Genomic DNA, 17754 nt, shown 5'->3' with positions numbered 1-17754 from the left:
AGGTTAGATTATAACAAACATTATTAATTTAATTAAGGAAACTACTTAAATTTAATGTTTTTTTTAAACACCAGAAAAATGCAAATTAAAAGACCACAATGTTTTTTGAAACATTCTGAATGTTTTTATTTTATTTTTTTAAAATAAAAACATTCTGAATATTTTTAATTTTGTTTTTTTATTGTAAAACATTTGCGGAGTAATGCCACATCGACTATCTTATAGCCTAACTTGCAATGGAGTGTTGCTACATCAACTATCTTATAGCCTGACTAGCAACAGAGTGCTGCTACATTGACTGAGGGTTTAGTTGGGGTAAGCAGTCTACCAAATAATAGAAAAATAAAAAAAAATAAAAAGTTTTTCCGGTAAATACATTTTATAATATTCCGGCAAATATAATTTAAAATTAATTTTTTTTAAAAAAAACCTAAAACTGACATTATATGGTAAAAACTTAAAGAGGACCATGCAACAGTATATGTATATGTATATATATATATATATATATATATATATATATATATATATATATATATATATATATATATATATATTTATATTTATATTTATATATATATATATATATATATATATATATATATATATATATATATATATATATATATAGAGAGAGAGAGAGAGAGAGAGAGAGAGAGAGAGAGAGAGAGAGAGAGAGAGAGAAAGAGAGAGAGAGAGAGAGAGAGAGAGAGAGAGAGAGAGATTGTTTAATTTGGGAGTACGGAAGGAAAAAAACGATTCTTATGCCAACAAATATGTCACTTTCAATTACTTTTGACTTTCGTCCAACATTTGGGTGTTGTCAGAAAGTAAAAACCATTAATTTAATTACAAATTAATCCTTTTTTAAAAAAACCGCAAAAAACGCAAATTTAATTGACCAAAATGTTTTTAAAAACATTCAGAATGTTTTTAAAACATTTAGCTATATATATATATATATATATATATTTATATATATATATATATATATATATATATATATATATATATATATATATATATATTATATATATATATATATATATATATATTTAGTTGACAAAATATATACTATATATATAAATTCATATATACTATATACATGTATTTAGTTGATAAAAAGTAAAAATTATAATGCAAGACCGGAATTTTTTATTAATTGATAGACTGCCTGCCCCAACCAAACTCTCAGTCGATGTAGCAGCACTCCGTTGCGAGTCAGGTTATTTGTCAGTCGATGTAGCAGCACTTTGTTGCGAGTCAGGCTATAAGATAGTCGATGTAGCAACACTCCGCACATGATTTACAGTAAAAAAAATAAAAATAAAAACATATTTTAAGAATCATTTTTTTCCTTCCATACTCCCAAATGCAACTATATATATATATATATATATATATATATATATATATATATATATATATATATATATATATATATATATATATATATATATATATATATATATATATATATATATATATATATATATATATATATATATATATATTTAGTTGACAAAATATATACTATATATATAAATACATATATACTATATATGTATGTATTTAGTTGACAAAAAGTAAAAATTATAATGCAAGACCCGAATTATTTTTTTTATTAATTGATAGACTGCCTGCCCCAACCAAACCCCCAGTCGATGTAGCAGCTCTTCCTTGCAAGTCAGGCTAAAAGATAGTAGATGTAGCAGCACTCCGTTGCGAGTCAGGCTATTTGTCCATAAGTACCGTAAGTTATTTTAACTTTTAAATGTACATTTTTTTTTTAAGGTAAATACAACTTTTAAAGCTCTAAAAGTTGTATTTACCTTTAAGAAGTCTTTTTTAAAAACTAACCCACAACCATGGGTTAATTTTTTTTTTAATTTTTTAATTACAATAGTTTTAAATACCATTATTGCATTTTCATTAATCAAATACATAAATAATCAAATATATAAATTATATTGTTAATATAACAATTTTGTTAAATAACTAAAAATTAATTGTTGTGTAACTCATGAGTTACAGTTTTTAACAATGCATTTGTCGAGAAATTAATAACTAAAAAATATATTTTTTAAAACTGCTAATTATCATTATTTATTATATTGTAAAATAGATTCGTCTTAATTAGTTACGTATTTTAACCATGTCTCATATCTAGATTTTGTTGCGTTACATTATGGTTTGTTTTTTTTTTTCAATAATACTAGCAAAATACTTCACAAGTTTTTATAAACCCGCAAGCAAATGGATATAAAATGTCAACCTTTCTAATGATATAAGTCAATGTATTATATACATGATTAGCTTTAGCCAATTATGTATATAGTGAGCACTTTCTGTGCAATAACTGACTACACTCTCTAATCTATCTCTCTGACTTCACTCTATTAGTAAATCATAGTTTTCTTTTACATCTCTCCTTCTATCTCTCTCTATATATAGCTCTCTCTCTCTCTCTCCATATAAATAAATGTACACATGAATTAACAAAAAAAAATTAAATAGAAAGATACCATAGGTAACAATGTTATGTGTCATTAGGTCAAAATGTTACATGTTGTTACATAACATTTTGTGCGTAGTGTTATGTTACAGTGCTACGTATTGTTACGTAAAATCTTACATCTCGGTTACGTTAAAAATAGATAGATATATTTATACATATGTGTATATATATATATATAATATATATATATATATATATATATATATATATATATATATATATATATATATATATATATATATATATACATATATATGAAACCTATTCTGAATGCACACAACCAACAATTTATGAACAACAAAAAAATTCAACTAAAAACCAACTGCAAGTGCCTTTAATAAAATTAGCTGCCCTTTATCAAACCAATGCTTAACAAAAAATATTGTATACCAAGCTGATATAAGTTCCAACAGCCCTACTAACATTCCTGTCAACAAAATCTACATCAGTATAAGTGAAACACCATTGAAAATTAGAACCATATAATATCATTTAAATATATATATATATATATATATATATATATATATATATATATATATATATATATATATATATATATATATATATATATATATACATATATATGAAACCTATTCTGAATGCACACAACCAACAATTTATGAACAACAAAAAAATTCCACTAAAAACCAACTGCAAGTGCCTTTAATAAAATTAGCTGCCCTTTATCAAACCAATGCTTAACAAAAAATATTGTATACCAAGCTGATATAAGTTCCAACAGCCCTACTAACATTCCTGTCAACAAAATCTACATCAGTATAAGTGAAACACCATTGAAAATTAGAACCATATAATATCATTTAAAATTCTCAAATACAAAAATGGCACTGAACTATCAAAAGAATTTTGGAAATTAAAAGATGCAAATTTAAACCCAGTTGTTAAATGGAAAATAATTAAGCAGTGCAATGCTTACAACCCAAACATAAAGTCCTGCACTATGCATAAACTATGCATAAACGAAAAATATGAAATTCTATTTTCCAAAAATCAAAATCTCCTAACCAAAAGAGTGAAATGGTATCCAAGTGCAGGCATCAAAACAAGTTTCTTCTCACTCTTTTTAAAATGGGTGATTAAGCGATTTCCTAATTAAAAAATTGTTTGTTTTGATGACAGTAATCATTCTATTACTTTGTCATTGTTTTCTTCCGTTAATTTTTGTATTTTCTATTTTTCAATGGTTTTTTAACGGTTTTTTCTTGATTTAAATAATAAAATGATGCCAAATAATTGCCAAAGAGCATGAAACTTTAAGTTCCATCACAAAGTTGTATTTTTTCCAAATAATCAAACTCTCTCTATCTCAAAGAACTGTATTTTTTTGGTTTCAGTAAGCTAGTAAATAATATTAGTCACACTAAAACCTAAAAATAAACAGGTTAAACTTATCTTTAACTATGTAATGCTTAGGCATTACATAGTTAAATATAAGAAATGTATTTTATATACAGGCTAGCTTATATAAAGCATACATACTTTTAATGAACATCTGTCAAATGATAAAATCAATCACTATATAAAAATAAAACAACAATATTTTTAAGAGTCAATCATGATCATCATCATTATCATGATTATTACGATCATGAAAATGATGATCATCATCATGATTATCATCATGTTGATAATGAACATCATCATCATAATGATTATTATGATAGTGATCACTATCACGATAATCATTATGATTATCATGATCACTATCATGATAACCATAATGATTATCATGATAGTGATCGCTATCATGATAATCATTATAATTATCATGATGACTATCATAATAATTATAATGATAGTGATCATGATCAATGTCATAATCATTATAATCATCATCATGATCATGATCATCATCATTAGCACCATAATATGATCATCATCACCATAACCATGATCATGATAAACAGCATGATAAACATCATAATCATGACCATCAATATAATCATCATCATGATCATCATCATCAAAAACATCATGATCATCATCATACTAATAATTATGATCATCATAATCATGATCATGATTATCATCATCATTATCATCATGATCATGATCAGAATCATGATCATCATCAAAACCATGATCATCATCATGATCATTATCAACATGATCATATGATAATAATTATATTCATCATCATCACGATCATAAAAAAGATCATAATCAATGATGATCATTATCAATATCATAATGGTCATCATGATAATGATCATCATTATAACCATGAATATTATCACCATTATCATGATTTTCATCATGACCATGATCATCATCATCATAATCTTCATCATGATCATAATCATGACTATGATCATCATCATCACCATGACAATGAAGATAATCACAATCATGATCACAATGCGATAATGAAAGTGATAATGTTGATAATGATCATGGTGACGATAATAACTAGTATTATTAGCAATGATACTGATTGTGTTGATGATGATATCATCATCACCGTAATCATTACCATTATCACCATGATTATCATCTTGATCATCATTATCATCACCACGATGATGACAACCAACACCATGATCATCATCATTACTATGTGATCGTGATCATGATTGAGATAATGTTAATAATGATCATGGTGATGACCATAATGACAAGTAATTTATAAAAAGTATAAAATCAAGGATGATCATGATGACCAGTATTATTTAAAAAGTATAAAAGATCTTCTAATTCAAGAAGCATAAGAAAACATACTTTCAGATACTATTTCCGTAGCAATATGCATAAGAATAAGAATAAATACTTTCGTCATCTGCATATGTCTAAAACAAAAAAAACCATTGATTTATATTTATAGCAATACTAATATTTCAATATAAATATGAAATGACATAAGCAATTAAAATTATCTTCAAGATATTTGTTATAAATATAGTAGAATTTTAGGTAGAGACCACAGTATGGATTTTTCAATTTATGTCTTATAAAGACTTGGTAAAAATAGAATACGAGTGTTTTGTTATAATCATGAATGTCAAAAAACAAATTCTATAATTGATGTTTTTTTAGGCTCTGGTAAAATGAGACTAGAATAATTTCATCAATGTGACATTAATTTGAAAGACTTAAGCAAAAGATCATCAGTGTCATTCATATGATTCCTGTTTACACCTGTAATTGGAGGAATATATCTTGCACTTGGATTGAGGCATAAACTTTGATATAAAATGTATGGCTCAATCCAAGTGTATAAAAGCTGGCATTCCAAATAATAAAAAAAGCTTAGTGAAATGTCATTGTCATCAATTACAAAACAACAATAAATCACATAGTACGCCTTGAGAATTCATCAACATTTGTTAATTAATTTGTGTTAATTAGCCTATAATGACAAATAGATCTCCAGAAGAGAATTGTTTATTAAAAAGAATGACTTATTGAGTTAAATAAGACATTCTTTGAATTTACAAAGTTAAACATTTTTTTATTTCTTATTATTATATAGTTTATCCACTATATGTATAAACTTTCTTGATTGGATGCGAAAAGAAGCTTTCAAGAGTTTCTTCAAAATAATTATTTAGCACCAAAAGCTTAATAATAAATGCAAAGTAGTATACTGCCATTAAGTCTATTGCTTCTATAAACTACTTTAAAATAATTGATATTGCATGTGATTATGGATAATTAGGATATGGTCAATCCCAACTGGTACAAAGAAATAGATGATTTTTGAGACTGTGTCTGCAATTAAATAATAAAAAATAATGTAAAAATAATAAAGTCTAGATTCAAAAACATATTTTTAACACCTGAATACTTACTATAGTGATTAAAGATTTCAATGTGCTCCTTGTAACAAGATAATAGATTTGAATTTTTTTATATATATTAAAATTATGACATAGAGCTGCATAATACAAACAAGGGTAGCAGAAGGTCTTAAAAAACTGTGTTTTTACCCAAACTGAAGATCTCTTTATTTGTCTAACAAGAACATTTGTATGAGCATATAAACATTTAACCTCTCTATTTGTATCTGTATCATCCATTAGATTATCTTTGATTGTGTCTCAGATAATTAACTTTGTCAATAAAAACTAAATCACAAACTCCTAAAGTAAATAATGGTCAGTTGTCTGAAACAATCTTACATTTTACTTGTTATGGATTAAACACTATGCACAATGTTTTCTTTGCATAATATTTGGCTTCAACATTTACTGCACTTAATAATTTTTTAAAGCATATCAAGACAGTGCAAATAGGACCATAGCATCATCAGCATATGACAAGAGATTCATAAAAATGTCACCTATGTTATATCAAATATGCAGATTTGTGATATTAGTGATCATTTTATGTATGTAGAAACAGAATAAGAATGGTGAATGAATTTTTCCTAGCTGTATATCATTGCTTATATAAAACTAATATAATGATATAATATATATATATAATACAATGATATAACATATATATGAATATGATATTTACAAAATTAATATTTACTGCCACCATAAAAATATTGTTTGATCCTTATACCAAAACCCAAGTAAACAGGTTGTTGCCTGTTTACTTGGGTTTTACTGTTGCCTGTTTACTTTTGGTTTTTTTACTGTTAACATTCTTAGCTATTTAATTAATTTGAAAAAAAATAGATTTTAATAGTGTTAACTGTCAATAGTTAACACTATTAAAATCTTTATTTGTGTTTCATCTTTCAAAGACAAATATTAAGATTTCTTATATATTAATAGTAATAACAATAATCATAACATTAATTGTTGTAATAACAATAATAATATCAAATCTGGCGATAAAAATGATAATGAACTTTATATTTATATTAATTTCTAAATATCATATTTATATCCTAATTAATTTATTTATATAACTCATTTAAGTTTACATTATAAATAATTATTTAGTTAGTTCAACCTATATGGCATTTAAAAAACAATTTGTCTATCCAAATTAAATCGGTAAATTAAAAACCTTTTACTATTTTCAATTTTTTTAAACAAATCACTGCTGATCACGCAATCTGAAAACGTCACAAACTTAGAGAGACTTCAGACGTCAGCGTTAGAAAAATATCAATTTCGGGGGCGACTGAATAACGCTGATAATAAACGCTGAATAATCTCAAAATATAACTATATTTTCAGATCAGTGCTGAATAAGTTATGAAAAAATAGTTATATTTTGAAATAAAATAGTTATATTTTGAGATCAGTGCTGAATAAGTGCGAACTGAAATTAGTGAGAATTTCATAAGTGCAAAATGGCATAAGTGCGAATGGCATAAGTTTGAACTGGGATTTGCATAAGTCCAAACTGACATTAATGCGAAGTAGTTGCAAAATCTGGGATAAGTGCGAACTGGCATAAGTGCACCAAAAGAATTTGCAAATATTAAGGACTTTCACAGCGTGCGGTTTTAGTATATGACTTTTTAATAGGGGATAAATGAACAAAATGGCGGTTATGTTTTATTAATTATAAGACGTTTTATAAATTTCGTCGTTTTATCTTTTGTAAACAACTTTCATAGACGAATATTGGATATTTTTTGTTGAAATAACTAGTATTACAAAGATATTAACACTATAAAGTGGTTTTGTTCTTCATATTTATGTTACAACAACGTTAATACAAAAAAAGGGAGATAGGACTTTTAAAAAGTAATATAAAATAATACTTTGTTTTGGTCAAATCTTCTTAATTTCTATATATTGGACGAACGGATACATTTTTAATGAAAATTGGAGCTCAGAAAAAGTTAACACTTCAACTCATTAACTTATGTTAGCCCACAGTCTCAGTAATTCAGTAAAGTATTTATAAAAGTTAATGCAAAAAGTGGTAAGTTAGATTTAAACAGAATAAATAACCAACAACTTTTGATAGATAAAAAAGAAAATAATATAAAACAACACTGCATATTGTTAACAATCTAAATTGTCAAAAAAAAACACCTCTTATTTTTTTATATCATCTTAAAAGTTTAAAAAAAAAAAAGAATAATTTCAAAATATGTTATCCTAATATAATAGATAAAAATATGTTGTTCATTCAATTTATTTATTAATTTATGTTATTTTCTTCATTATAAAACAATAAACAATTAAATAAAAGACTTGAAAAAGCTAATGCAGAAATACAATAGAAATATAAATATAATTCTACATATAAAAGTAAAAGTTCTCAAAACTTGAAAATCAATTATTATTTCAAAGTTACCAAAACCTAATACACTAAACAATTATAAAATAATCTTTCATAATTAAAATACCTTTTATCTATTGGAATGTGCAATGTATTATTTGATATTACAAGTCCATATTTACTATTGTGTATTAAAATTGTAAAGGCACTGGTAATTGAGTTTTAAATAAAATAACTAAATAATTTTTTTTTAAATAATTTTCTTCATGCATTGGTAGTTATGGTCCATATTTTACTAGTTTCCAAAAGCACATATAATATTTTTTTTACATGAATAGCATTTTTAGTGACACTTTTTGAAAAATCTGACCTTTATCGAGATTATCCTATTTATTAAAAAAGATTTCCCAAAATATTTTTCAAGAATGGACATCCTCAAACTGATATGCATATAGACTGTACACAATTTAAAGATATAGATATAGATAAAGATATAGACTGTACGCAATTTAAGGTTCAATCTGCAATTTTTAATTTCAGCACTCTTGATTTTTCTCATTGCAAAAATACAAACAGGAAAACATTATGTTATTTTATACCTAATGGTATTTAAGCGTATGGAAGTTGTCTTTTTTTCAGCAATATTTCTATTTAATATCAGATAATGAAAAATGGTGTGTTACGTTATACTTTCAAACTTTTTCCTGCAAACAACAAAAAAAATCAACAGTTATTTTAATTTCTTTTGTTTAGCCATATATCTAAATTTTGGTAAATTTTTTTATAATCTGTATATTCAATAAGATCAGCAGCATATATTTTCTCAATGTTAACATTTATTTCTGTTAAATCTTTTGTATATGTTAATAATTACTGTAAATAGATTGTAAAGATAAAAAATTGTTTTCTTTGCTTCAACGCGCTCCTCGTAATTATTTATATAATAATTTTAAAATAATAATATTTTTAACACATTTTGTTGCAATTAATTTTCTTTTTGGAAGTATATATTATGTTATTTTTAGGAACAGTATAAATTTTTCTTTCCATTGCGCAAATAATATTACTTGTTGCGGTAAAGTTTTTGTGATCTGAAGAAGTTAGTATTGTAGATTTGGTTTTCTTTAACGATATAATGATGCATTAAGCAAAAAAAATGCATTTTTGTAAAGGGATAGTTGAGATAGTGATGAAAATTTTATATGTGAAAACAAAACATTGCACAAATGTGATTTGAAAGTTTGTTTCCTTTTATTTTAGATTTTTTTTTTTTCTACATTTTTTTAAAAGCAAGGCGTACTGAAATAAGTTTAGTCTGGCAAGACATAGAAATTTAGTCTTTTTTACTTTGAGAATGTCATTATTGAAGTTATGATATTTTTTCCTTTGCTTCATGGAAGTCCTTTATAAATAATAACAATGAAAGGAAATATCAACAGTTTTTTAAAACCATTATTTCAAAAGTAATATTCTTGAAACCAACATTTCAAAATAAAATATATGTGAAATCATTTTTAAGCAAAGCTGCAGCAAGACAAATTTGTTCTCCATAAGCTTTTCTAGTTAAAGAGGTAGTTGAAGGCGAGATACTTGTAGAATCCAAGAAAATTTTGAGTAGAAAAACGTCTTTCTGCCTTTCATTTTAGTTTTTAAACAAGAAAAGGGTACTGTTTAAATTTATTTATTCTGATCCATAACTCATGTAAAGTGCAGCTTGTAGATAAGCAATGGTCTATTAATCATTTTATACAATTGTTTTCTATCTAAAAAATTAATCATTGTATTTTATTAATTAAGAAGAAAGGCAAAAACATTCTGGTATCAATTGAGATCGACATTGTTTTCGTTGATTTATCCCCTATAGCCTAGAGGTTAGCCCTCTATGCTATAACCAAACTGAGTTTTGAACTTTTTAATAAAACGCAGACCTGGAAAGACTTTTTCGTGTCAATGCCAATGCGTTTTTTATTTAAAAAATCATCACCTTGTTTTAACATTATACGTTAAATTATTACTTAGCTTGAGGTGAAATGAACGAAGAAAGTTACTTGAGAACTTTCACATTGTTTGTAGGCAAATCTCACAGATCCATTCCATGGCTTCAATATCAGTCCCATCTGGAATTTCTGTGCATTTAATAGATGCAAAAAAAAATGAGGTGATTCCATCCAGCCCTTCAAACTTGTTGTATAGGCAGCTCCAACAGGGCCACCCTGAACCCACTCACAATGCAGATTTTTTCATGCAATGCAAAAATTTCTTTCAATTTTTGCAGAGCATGCACAATTTACAGTTATTTGCTCGCGTCCTGAGCCACCAATGCTCTGGGTCACTCTAGCAGCACCTTTTTCTGCTAACACAACTTGGGTCTTTGGGTCAGTGACAAAACCTGTTTCATCGCAGTTGAATATTTGACTTGGTAGGCCGCTAACTCCAGCATCTTGTAGAGTTTTCTGGACCAGCTGAAACCATTTCTTAATGACCTCAGGATCTTCAGCCTTGGCTCTCGCATTGCTGAGGTGTTCTGTTTTTGTTTGGACTACTTTCGGATGGCGTTGCAAAAAGCCACACAACCACTCCCTACTTGGTCGACCATCGATGAAAAGAGTTTCAATACCATTTTCTTTCACAAATTCATGTATTATGTCTTTTACCTCCTCTTTACTAAAACCCCAACCCCACTCAGCTAACACAATAAGGCAGTCTGCCAGTTCTTCTTCTTGTTTAGATGTTAAAACAGTTTGCTTCCCTGGATGAGAATTTACTTGTATTTCCCCTCACACTCTCCTTAAAAGAGCCTTTTTATCAACTCCATAATGCATTGAAGCATTGTTGGCAGGCATCTGCTTACATATGACAGAGTTGTAGGCATCTATCATTGCCTGGCTATGATAGACATTCATCTAACTGCCATTTTACTTTGCTAAAATTGCTACCTTAATTTGCTCTAGAAATATTAGTATTTTAACTCATTGATTACATACACAGATAGCTATAAGTTATATAGTTTATAAGTAATTATAATTATGCCCCATGGGGCTTAATGCCCCATTTTACCCTATTATACTTTATAATAAAGTATAGTCTATACGTTATTATAAAGTATAGCATTATATAATTATACTATACTTTATAATAACGTATAGACTACTTTATTATAAAGTATAGTATAAAAGTTTATATGTATTACTAATAGTAAAGAATATAAACTTTATATACTATACTTTATAATAAAGTATAGTCTAATAAAAGTATAGTATAATAATTATAGTATAGTATAGTATGATTTTATTTCTTATTTAAACTTATATTTTTATCTAAACTTTACTGTACATGAATTCTTATCGAAATTTATATTAATATATATTATTATATGTGATATAAATATAGTTGTTATCATTGCTATTATTGTTACTATTATCATTATTTGAGGTATTATAACTGTCCTCGTTATAATTGTTGTAATAATATTATAATATGATTGCTATTATTATACAATTGGTGAATATCCATGAAATCCAATAACCCTTTTCAGAATATATTGTTATTGTTGTTAATAAAGTTTAATTTCCAATATTTGTCACAGTTCTTTATATATGTGTTGCTTTAGTATTTGTAATTGTCAACTATTTGTTAAAATCTTTAACCTGATTTTGTACTTATTTTTATTTTCAATTTCTTTTCACTAAATAGATGCTGACCTAATAACATCAACGGAAGTTGCTAATCCGAATGTAGTCTTAGAAACATATAATATTTTTGCGACATATGTGGATGTTTGTGCAAAAAAAAAGATCATGAAATGTTGCACACCACGCATTATGTTGTCGTTTACAAAAAAAGCATGGAAAAAGACTTTAAAGGTTTACATTTTATTACTTACATTGTTTATAGGGTGAAGATCTCTCTCTCTCTCTCTCTCTCTCTCTCTCTATATATATATATATATATATATATATATATATATATATATATATATATATATATATATATATATATATATATATATATATATATATATATATATATATATAAATTAGTAAAAACACTTATCTATCTTTTATCTTCAACATAATGTTTCACCATCAGTAGGTTCATCAGAAAGAATGTCTAAACATAAAAAAATTCAAGTTATAGAAAAATTATTTCAAAGGAAGTTGGGAGTTGTTATAATTAATTATTTAATAACTGTAGTGTTTTGCAACCAGCAAATTGCATCAACTACATTAGATAATTAAAAAATCATGAAAAGAATTCTTTAGAATTAGGATAATTTTTAGACTGATTATTTGTTTTTGACTGATAAATTTTAGACTGATCAACTTATTTTCATGTCTGCATTTAGAAATTAATTCAGATTTTTTATTCAATAAATTTTCTTGATCTAAATGAGTATTAATTTCAAATTTTTTTTGTAAACATAGTATACATTTTTTGTAAATTATTGGCAGGCGCAGTTTTTAGGATAGACCAGTTTAATTTAAAATTGATATTTTTTTCTTTTAGTTGCCAAATATATTTAGACAGCAGTCTCTTTTGAGTATTTTTTAAGTTTAAAAGATTGTTTGTGGTTGGCATATTGTTTTTTCCATTTGCCCTCGGTTAAGCCAAGATATTGTTCATCAGGGTTGTTTTGTGAGGAAACAATGCATTTGTAAATAATATTCTTAGATAAGCATTTGCTATTCATAGGGCAGTCAAGTTTTTGCCTGCAGTTACAGTTTTCAGTATTTTTTTCTTTGAGAAATTCATTTTTATTAATCAATGCGAAATTATGGCCTTTTATAATTCTTTCAATATTTTTTGTACAGCTATAGCTAACCTTAATAGTGTTTCTGTTAAAAATTTTGTGCAATTTATTAGAGGGAGGAAAATGTTTGTCAACTAATTTTAAAAACGGTTTTCCAATGTTTGTTGAAACATTTTTGCTGTACGGAGGGTTAAACCAAATTATATTTCTATTTCTGTTTCGCTTTTTGCAATTTTTGTTTCAAGTTTTAGCTCGAAATTTTTAATTTCGTTATTTTTAAGAGCATCTTCATACACGCGTTTGGAAGAGTTGAAAATATTTTCATTAGAAGAGTTTTGATTTAGTCTATTGTTAATTGAAATAGGAATTTGTTTTAAGATTTTAGGGGGATGATTTGAATTTATACTAATATATGATAATTCATCATTAGGTTTTATATAAGGCCTATAAGAATTTTCCTAGAGGTTAAATGTAACATCAAGAAAATTCACAATTTTTAAATTAATGTTTATTTCAATTTGAAAGCCAATGTTTTTGAAAATTTCTATAATATTTTTTCTGACTTTGTCAAGTTGTGGCCCTGATTTTTTTTGCATTATTATTAAGCCATCATCGCGGTACAGGCCTAATTGATACAAATTTGCAAATTTCTGCTCCGTCGTAACTTCCATGTTTCGTTATTAAAATATTTCGTTATTAAAATTTTTTCTTCCATGTTTCGTTATTAAAATAGAGTAAAGTTTTTCTGCAATGTTTAATAAGACGAATAGTGTCGTCTGTAATTTCAGTGTGGGTTTTTCCAAATTCTATTATTTTATCTAAAATTTCTGCTGTAATTGAGGGGTAAAAATCATTAATATCAAATTCTATAAATGTGCATTCATTTTTATTACTAATTTTAGAAAACCAATTTATAACATCAGTGGTGTTTTTCCACTGTTGCAAATTTAATTTTTTCCGAATAATATTATTTATTTCATCTAATTTAATTTTACTAACGTGCCTTAGTTCACTTTTTGAAGGTACTAGTAGCCTACAAGGGAGTTTATTTTCAAAATTTGGTTTATGATCTTTTAGTGTGATAAACACTTGCGCTGGTGCGTCTCATTCAATTCTAGCTTCTAAATTAAATGTTTTAGCAATTTGCAACAGTGGAAAAACACCACTGATGTTATAAATTAAGAGAGAGAGAGAGAAGGGGGAGAGAGAGAAAATAATAATTTTATTATTGTTTTTTTAAAGATTTTTTGAAAACTCATAAGATCTATTTCGAGACAAAAGAAATTCCATATACAGGATTACCTTTTGTTTTTTCATCATGCAGTATTCGTGACTGTCAACATGGGACAGATAAAGCCTTTGCTAAGCAAAATAGCTTAAATAATAAGCCAAAAGCTAAATACAAAAGCATAAATTATAGTGGAGCTGTATATGTCAATGACACTGTGTTATTGTGATTTTAATTTGTGATGTTTAAAATGATTCCAGCAACTGACCAGACCTAAGTTTTCTTAAAGTCTTCTTTTTTCTTTTCTAAATGGGAAGAAATAAATATATTTTAGAATATTTTATTTTTGTATATAATTCAATTTTCTGAAATACACAGAGTACTGATCATTCTTGCAAAAAAAAAAGAGTTATTCTGCAGGATTCAAAGAAGTTTAATTGTCCTGCTGTAATTTCAATAAAAGAAATAATTGAATATCCTGATTTTAAGGTATTACAATAGCAACTTCCAATATAATTTTTTTTTTATTTCATTAGCTTAACATTGTACAATTGCATTTTTTATTGAAAACGATTCGGTTTGATTGAGAAGAAATTCGTCAGCAAAACTTCGTACAGCTCTGGCTACTCGAAATGTCAATATAATGCGCAGAAAATATCTTTTAATCTTACCAGACATTTCTATGCATAGAAATCACCAAGTTGGTAATGTAAGTAGCACAATATGACATGTTTAATAAGTTTTGTTTTCAGTTTTTTTGTGTTGATTTTGATTTAATATTTATTTCTAGGAAGCAAGTATTAGTCAAGCATTACCCAAGAATATCATTAATGAAATTGCTGAACTAGTCAAACAAGGTGTCAATACAGTTCCAGATATGAGACGTCATCTGGATGCCTTTGTTCAGATGGAATTTATTTCAAGTAGTGTTCCGAAAACTAACAAGCGTTTTTATCCACGTCATAACGGGTGATGCGGAAGTTATAGGACAAATCGTAATTTCATTATTTGATCATAATAATTAGTTTTTGTGGTTTTATGCGTAGGCATAAACGTTCTATAAAATATAAACTTTATTATTTGAAACACAATTATTTAAAATGAGGTTAAATGCAGCTGAACGAGAATCTTTTCGAAAGCGACTAAAAATGTTTTGTGTAAATAAACCTAATATAAAAAAAAAAAAAAAATCGTAAATCATTTTGAAAAGGAAGGATTTGCTCGATTTGCTCGTACAATATATGATAACCTAAAAAGACTTGAAACTGTTCAATCGTTTTCTGATAGAAAGCACCCTGGTCGTCCGACATCCTGGACTAGAGAAAAGAAAGCCGAATTAACGAGACTTGTCAACAATCGAAAAGGGGTCAGTCAGAGAAAAATAGGTATTAAATTCGGTGTAAATCAATCGACAATTGGTCGTCAGTTAAAAAAAATGAATATTAAATATAGAAAACGTGAAATGACTCCAAAATACACTATAGAACAACAAATAAAGGCAAAGAAAAGAAGCAGGAAACTAGTTAACCAACTCTATTACACAAAATCGCTTCTAGCGATTGCGATGTAGCGATAGCGATGACGAAAAATGCTTTTGTTTTGCAGGGGACAACATGCCTGGAAATTCTGGATACTACACAAACAACAAAAAGACATGCCCAGAAAGTGTTCGTTTTATAGGAAAAGAGAAATTTCCAAAAAAATTATTAATGTGGATAGCCTTATCTGACCGTGGTATGTCCGAGTCATTGTTTCGCATTTCCAAGGCTGTAGCGATCAATTCATCAATCTATACTAATGAATGTTTAGAAAAACGACTTCTTCCATTTATTCACAAGTATCATGGAGACTTTAACTATTTATTTTGGCCAGATTTAGCAAGTTCTCATTATTCTAAAGATTCTCTAAATTGGATTGACCAATATGTCTATTACGTTGATAAAGAATCCGATCCCCCAAATATGCCTCAAGCACGACCAATTGAAAATTTTTGGGGACATTTGGCACAGAAGGTTTACGAGGGAGATTGGCAAGCTTCAACAGAACAAGTTTTGATTGATCGCATTAAACTAAAACTACAAGAAATTGATTTAAACTTTTTACAGTCGCATATGAAAGGCATCAGAGCAAAATTGAGATCAATTGCAGATGGTGGTGTTTTTTCATATAAAAAATAATATATTTTTATTAAAAGATAAATGCTTTATTTAAAAAAAATATAATAGTAGTTTGTTTTTTTATTTATAAATAAGTTATTGACGTTTTCATTTTGTCCGATAACTTCCGCATCACCCGTTAAAACCATTGCAAATCATATGGAAAAGGCTAGGCGAAACCTTTGCAGATCTTTAATAGATCAGGAATGCTTGTTGGATAAAATTAACGAATGGAAAATATACTTTCCAGAAGCATGTACATATTTTTGACCTAAAGTAGGGAATTCAGAAAACAGTTGTAGTGCTCTAAATGATTCATTGTTGTTTGTCTATCAGGATGTATGGCAAAAAAGACTGCTCCTAAGATATGGAAATGAGCTTTCCTTTATTGATGCTACATACCGTACAACTAGATATGCCCTACCTCTATTCTTTCTTGTTGTTAAAACAAATGTTGATTTCCAAATTGTTGCCATTTTTGTATATGACCATGAAACCACAGAAGCGATCACAGAAGCTCTAATGTGTATTAAAAGATGGAATCCTTTATTCCAACCTAAGTGTTTTTTAACTGATCATTGTAATGAAGAAATAAATATGGCTATGGCTTGTGTGGATAATACAAATAGTCTTGCTTACAATAAAATTTATAGTCAATCTATACATCACAAACCTGCAGCATGCCGTGAACTCTTCACTGAAATAATAAAAATGACTCCTTTGGGTGATTCGCAACCAGCAACAGATATATTGTTTGAAGGGCTTTGTACACGTATTATTCTGCGTCAAGAACCTATATATCTAAACCAGACATTTGGAACAAATCTTTTACAAATTCCCCAAAACTTGGTCATCTTCCACTTCCACGCAAAAGGAAAAAAGCTAAAAGAATTGGTATTAAACGACATTGCTAAAGCAGCTTCAAAGATAAGTGTAGCATTAA

The 17754-nt window shown here is 27.0% G+C and overlaps 2 protein-coding genes and 1 long non-coding RNA gene across 3 annotated transcripts in view; 2 read left to right on the top strand and 1 right to left on the bottom strand.

Annotated features, from left to right (window-relative positions):
- The window catches only part of LOC136088950 (uncharacterized), a 110091-nt gene extending 102516 nt beyond the window's left edge, over nt 1-7575 (bottom strand). The window contains exons 1-2 of the mRNA XM_065814234.1: nt 7505-7575; nt 5261-5328 (exon numbers count right to left, since the gene is read on the bottom strand). Of these exons, the coding sequence (XP_065670306.1) occupies nt 5261-5324 (64 nt within the window). The 5' untranslated portion in view covers nt 5325-5328; nt 7505-7575. The remainder of the gene's footprint in view (nt 1-5260; nt 5329-7504) is intronic.
- Nucleotides 7576-7958: 383 nt separating this feature from the next.
- Nucleotides 7959-15829, top strand: LOC136088948 (uncharacterized). The gene is made up of 4 exons (XR_010642662.1): nt 7959-8374; nt 12371-12540; nt 15192-15364; nt 15446-15829. It is a non-coding gene; the product is annotated as an uncharacterized LOC136088948 (long non-coding RNA).
- A 439-nt stretch (nt 15830-16268) lies between these two features.
- LOC136088290 (uncharacterized) lies at nt 16269-16832 on the top strand. The gene has a single exon (XM_065811980.1). It carries the CDS (start codon nt 16269-16271, stop codon nt 16830-16832), a length of 564 nt encoding a protein of 187 aa, XP_065668052.1.
- The last annotated feature ends 922 nt before the right edge of the window (nt 16833-17754 follow it).

Source organism: Hydra vulgaris, chromosome 12 (genome assembly GCF_038396675.1).
Source record: "Hydra vulgaris chromosome 12, alternate assembly HydraT2T_AEP".
NCBI lineage: Eukaryota > Metazoa > Cnidaria > Hydrozoa > Anthoathecata > Hydridae > Hydra > Hydra vulgaris.
The sequence above is the reverse complement of the archived record's forward strand: the minus strand, read 5'-3'. Positions and strand labels throughout refer to the sequence as shown.

What these genes read in the sequence shown, in the direction of transcription:
- LOC136088290 (XM_065811980.1), top strand. Translation starts at nt 16,269, where the DNA reads ATGCCTGGAAATTCTGGATACTACACAAACAACAAAAAGACATGCCCA.